At 33.5% G+C, this 6,000-nt stretch overlaps 1 protein-coding gene across 1 annotated transcript in view; it reads right to left on the bottom strand.

Annotated features, from left to right (window-relative positions):
* Nucleotides 1-2,471: 2,471 nt before the first annotated feature.
* The window catches only part of GABRG1 (gamma-aminobutyric acid type A receptor subunit gamma1), a 66,023-nt gene continuing 62,494 nt past the window's right edge, over nt 2,472-6,000 (bottom strand). The window contains exon 9 of the mRNA XM_043572741.1: nt 2,472-4,918. Coding sequence (XP_043428676.1) covers nt 4,649-4,918 — 270 coding nt within the window. The 3' untranslated portion in view covers nt 2,472-4,648. The remainder of the gene's footprint in view (nt 4,919-6,000) is intronic.

Below are 6,000 nucleotides of genomic sequence, written 5' to 3'. Positions count from 1 at the left end.
TTCATATTAGGGTGAAGTCACAAGTTGTTTAGAAGAATCCAGAAATTCATAGCCTTTGCAGTGAAAAGCATGCATAAATACGAGCTCTCCTTATCTACTTTTTTAAAGTTCAATTCATTTTCAGAACTCTCTGTCAAAGGGAAACCCTTACATTTAATTTCCTAATTGGAAAAATATGAAACAACATTGATCAGAAATTAATTTCATTGCTAAAGTCATGATTATATACTATAAAACAATAAAGGGATGTATCTATATGAAAACTATTTTTATAAAACACATTTTAAGAGAAAGTAACTTTTTTTTTATTACAAGTTACTGACTTTTTTTTTGCCCTTAGGATCATGAAAGCACACAATACTTTGAAAAGTTGAGATAACTTTGCCTTACACTCACAAAATGCTCCCCAAAATGATAAAGCAGAGACAGACAACAGGAGCCATTACAACCACAAGCCATAAAACTTTTATTATATGGAGTGACTGCATACACTTAATGGATTCAAATAACTGTTATTACAGGAACTTACTGAAATCCAAATTATTTCCATTTAGGTCAGCCATGTCTGTAAATCTGTTCATTAGTCCTTTCTGCTTAATTGCATTATAATTATCACAGGCTTATCTTAACTATTCACATTCAAACTATTCATGGTCCAGGTACATGTCATTGTCCAACAATAAAAATGTATTTATTCATTTTGAGACAAATATTTCAGAAATTGAGAATACAAATCAACTTCCTGGATTTGTCTGGTCCCACAGCAGCCTAGTTCTATTCCCCATTTTCCTCCATTCTTTGCCCAAATACATTTTTTCTTCCTCAGAAAGAAGAGAAAATTATCTGAAGAGAAATCCCTAGTAATGAGAAACAGATTTAAATAATAACAATAATAATAAATCTTAGTAGACCTTCTTTGTGATATGTACTTCAGGAGATTATTCTTGTTCTTCATCCCTAATATGGTAAAAACATAGATCAATAGAAAAAAATGACATTTGATTAAAATGTTTAAAGTAACAGCAAACAAGATTGTAATGCATCCTTGTAGTGTTTTAGTATCTATTTACATATCCGTACTCTTCAATACAGGACCCCTGCTCCCCTCACACACACACGGTGTCACTCTAATGTTGCCTGTTAATTACAGCTTCATGTCTCCATTTGTCCTTTCTTACTTAGGGGCTATCTTCCCCCTCCTCCCCTGAATGTCTATCCCCGCAGTACTAACCTTCATCCTCCCTCACCTCATGTTTTATAGTTGCTTTAGAACTGGCTTTGGCTTTTCTTACTCCAAACATCAGACCCTGGTAAGATGAAACTTCTGCAGTATTAATACTGTCTCTTGTACTTAGGTATCTTTGTGAACTCTCCATGAATTTAGAATGCCATGCAGCCTACTGAGATTTGTATTCTTGCCCCTTTACCATAGGGCCCGACCCAGCTTTGTAGCCTCATCTTTGTCTATGTATGCATCTTAACTTTCAATGAAAATGGAAGTTTTAATTGAGTTGGTTACTCAACTGGAGAGTGTGATCTCTAGTTACCCATACCTACTGACATAGTGAATTCGCAAGCTCCCATCTCTAGAAAGTTTCCCAGTTACCCTCCCTCCCTTAAATTATATAACTAATCCTCTCATATATGTTTCTTGGTAGTTCATCTTTATACCTTCCCCACTGTATCTAAATCAGGACCTTGTCCATAGAAAGTGCTGCATAAACATTTTGAATTAGGTTATGTCACTTCTAAAATGCAAACACAAAAGAGGCACAACTGACCTTGTATTTACTAAAACCATGTCAATTGTGTCTGAAAACTCCATGTGGAATGCTTTTGACGGTGATTTGGTAATGGTTTCTGTGACTTTACAGTGGCTTGTCAAGGGCTCCATAACAGTCAACAATATTGACTTGGAATACAATTTCACATTTTACAATTATGGGCCCCTTGATGTGAGAGTACTATCAATCATTCTTCTTCTTCTTCTTCTTCTTCTTTTTAATGTTTATTTATTTTTGAGAGAGAGGCAGAGTGCAAGCAGGGAAGGGGCAGAGAGAGAGGAAGACACAAAATCCGAAGCAGGCTCTAGGCTGTCAGATCAGAGCCCAATGCGGGTCTCAAAACTCAGGAATTGTGAGATCATGACCTGAGCTGAAGTCTGACGCTTAACTGACTGAGCCACCCAGGAGCCCCCGAAAATTGTTTTTCAAGATGGTCAAACTTCCTGGAGGAAGAGACCGTCAGGAATTAGACTGCATTCCCTTTGAAAATAAGTTCGTCCCGAATTCTTGTAAAAAGAGACTAGCTGCATCTTCCCCCTTTTTATTCTCATTTTTAGAAATACCAAGATTTGTACACCTCTCTTTCTGATCTACATGTTTAAATTAAACTGCTCAAAATGCCACTTGCTTTGAAAGCAAAGTGCTTGTTTCCATGATATATACAATGAATGTATATAGTAAAGCATCTTTCATATTTTCATCAATTTTATTTCCGCTTCTTAATATTGCCAACATTTGAAGCCAAGTTCATGGAACACCAATGAGAACATCCAAGCTATTTATATTAAGCATTTTAAAGTATTTTAAAATACAGTCATGCTCAGATAGAGTTGAGGAATCCCAGAATTAAAATTGCCTTCATGAAAATGAACAGGTTATAGCTTAATACACAGAAATAGCCATAGTACATTTTAGTGAAGTGTTTTATTCTCCATGGATACTTCATTTTTCATTTATCCATAAATGAATGTTCACATTAAGAATATCCATCAATACTCAACGTTATAAAAATGAACACGTGAATAATTTGTACGTGAATATATACATGGCCAAAGTTTAATTTGGCTCTCCATTCAAAAAAGGTAGTGTCGGTGGATATTTTGGGCATTATCAGTCAATTCATGCTTACTTTTTTTTCAGAGGTTTATAATCAAAGTAAAAAAAAAATCTGATTTAGCTAAGGAACACACAATGAAATGTATTTAGATTTGAAAAAAACTATATATTCTAAAAAGATAAGTATAACCATGTCAAAGCCTCACTCATGTATTCACTAACCAGTTGGGGGAATTTCTGTACTAAAAACTAGTGTCAAATGCACAGGTGTGAGCTTCCTCCACATTCCGTAGGCTAGGCTTTGATCACAGCACTCTTTATCCTCATACTTGCTCCTGGCAATGGAAACTATTTTTGGAGGTTATTACCAAGATCACTTTGGTGATTTCCCCCAAAATTAGATGAATGAGTATGGGGTTCTTAATAAACAACTGATATGCCAAACTATTTACAAGAATGTAATGATTAAAGCCTAAATTTAACTCTCCTCTTCATGAAAGAGGCATTTGGGAAACTATTAACCAACAGGCTTTAACACTACAGTGAGGCTTTCTCTGCTTTTATCTCTAAGAAGTTAGAGGGCTCCCGCACTCATGTTCCTTAGAGATGCCTATAATAGAATTTTACTTTTAACATGATTTTTGAGCCTGCTTTCATTTTTTTAAAAAAGAGAACATCATAACAATTTATAAAAAAGATGTAAAACTGACAGGAGCCAAACGTAGGAGCTGGAAAAGACAATATATGACACGCACCTAAAACTATATTTCTAGAATGTTTTTAGTCCGGCAATTATTAATGATACATATTTAAGCCCATATCCTCAATATGAACTGTTACTCACTTTGTTACATAATAATTCTTTATCCACAATAAGTATATACAAGCACTATTCTTCAACGTTTTGTTAATTTAGAGAATGCAATGCTTTTGTAGAGCATAAAGAAAAAAATCAATTCTTTCTGTATTTAATTTCAGTCTTGGTAGATCCAAACATTTCAGTGTTAACTTCTTCATACTTCATAAATGCTGTGAGGCAGAGAATAAAATGATAAGTGTAACATTTTATTTTCCCCTTGTATTTAAAAGAAATGACCTTGGTGGTTTCCATCCTAGTTGGTAAGTCACCAAAACTAAATGTAACTAGAGTTCTATTTAATATTGTGTCAGGAAATGGACTTGACTAAAATACAGATTAAAAACTGGTCTTATAATAAGGTAAAAACTGGCCTTTTCTTCTAATTTAATTTGTTCTTAGGAGTAAAACATCTGGATAGAAATGCCAGGAAATCATGGTTGTCACTAGCTCTATTGCAAACAGGGCATAGAAATAAAAAGTATGAGAAAAATCAAAATAACAATATTTTCCAAGCAAAAAATTACTATATAAACATTAGGCATGAGATTATGCTCCCATTACAAAAAGGGACAGATTATATTTAAATATAGTATTATTAAAATAATTAAAGTAATCCATCTTTAAAATATGAATCACAGAACTTAACAAATTCAAAATCCTAATGGGATATAAGTAAAATAAATAAGATTAAAGTAAAAATATATAATAGTATTTTATATACTGAATTTTGCAACTAATCTATTTTACATACATTTAAGTAAATTAATATGAAAGCTGCTACTTTATTTACCTTTGAAGCCATAGAATGGTTCAATAGTTTTACATTTTAATAGTTTTAATTTTACATTGGTTTTCTGCATTTTAAATTTAAAACTTCCTGTTACTGAAGTGTAGTAGATTTTATCGGATTTAGTTAAACTTCTTATGGTTTTTGCCTAGTGAACAGAATTTATAAATAAAGGTAGCCAACCCAATAAACCAAATTGAATAGGGCAAAAGCTGTTGGGAAAAATATTCGAGAATAGGAGTCAATTTTGGCAATGCGTATGTGTATCCTTCCTTCCCTCCATGATCCTGTTCTGCAGTCTTCAAAGCAGCAGAAGAAACTGGCACAATCTTTGCCCTCCAAACACTGGTACCCATAATCCTCTTCTCCGTGTGGCAGAGAAATGCTATTCATTGGAATCAGAGTGGATCCAGGATGGAGTCCAGGGGACATCTGAGTAAAATAATAAATGAGTTTTTCAGAAAAAAAATCTCATAAAGAAAGATCAGTTTGGCTCCTCAAGGCAAACTCTGCAATAAAAATAATCTTAGTTTTTAGAAATCGGAGAGGTGTTCAATCCTAATGCGTTTTTAGATTATAATTTACTTTGTAACACATAACTTAATATTATTATACATTCCAAAGACCTTTCAGGGAAAAAAAACGCTCAAATGTCTAATATATTGTATACCTTTAGAAAACTGGTCCACCGAAATATTGTTAACCATGAATCTAATTCTAAAACAAAAATATATATTTTACACTAAAACATTTATAATTCTCTAAGTGTCTGTTTGCTACTATTATATTACATAATTTATTTATTTTGGTGATAATGAGAGGAAATAGCAACGATGGAATTTTGATAATGCAGAAAAGCTTTGAAGAACGGTGAATGAATAAAAAAAGACATGGACAGGGTTTGTAGTAGAGGATAAGTGCAAGGCATCATATTTGGAAGAGACAACATGCAGGAGTTAAAAACTCAGGTTTTTGTTTGACAACTGTGTCCAAAATTTGGTACATTCTACCAATATAGCTAGCCTCATAGTTGGAATTATATCAGCACCTGATTTTTGTGATGGCTGTGATGAGTATATTACATGGCTTATTTAAATGATAAGTGCTCCATCTTGCCCACTTATAGCAGCTACTTTTATCAGGATCATGCGGGACCCATATCAAATTAATTTTTTATGATACCAGGTTCTGAATAATACTTATATAATAAAAATTTTTTTAACATTTTAAAATCAAGGAAGTCCAGGATACTGTGAGACATTAAAGCAATCACGTTGGAGTCAGACAGGTTTGGTCAACAATTCCATTTCTGCCCAGCAGAGTTATGTCACCTCGAACAGGAATTAGTGCTCTTCCTTCTGTCTCCGTGTCTTCTGCTGTACAAAAGTCACAGTAGTACACAGATCCATTTGGTGATTAAATGAGATGATGTGCATAAAGCACAAAGCAAAATATGAAACATACAAGTATTCAGCTGCCAATAGGTAATCTTATTGCCATTGCTAGTGTTGATG

Source organism: Prionailurus bengalensis, chromosome B1 (assembly GCF_016509475.1).
Source record: "Prionailurus bengalensis isolate Pbe53 chromosome B1, Fcat_Pben_1.1_paternal_pri, whole genome shotgun sequence".
Lineage (NCBI taxonomy): Eukaryota > Metazoa > Chordata > Mammalia > Carnivora > Felidae > Prionailurus > Prionailurus bengalensis.
The sequence above is the reverse complement of the archived record's forward strand: the minus strand, read 5'-3'. Positions and strand labels throughout refer to the sequence as shown.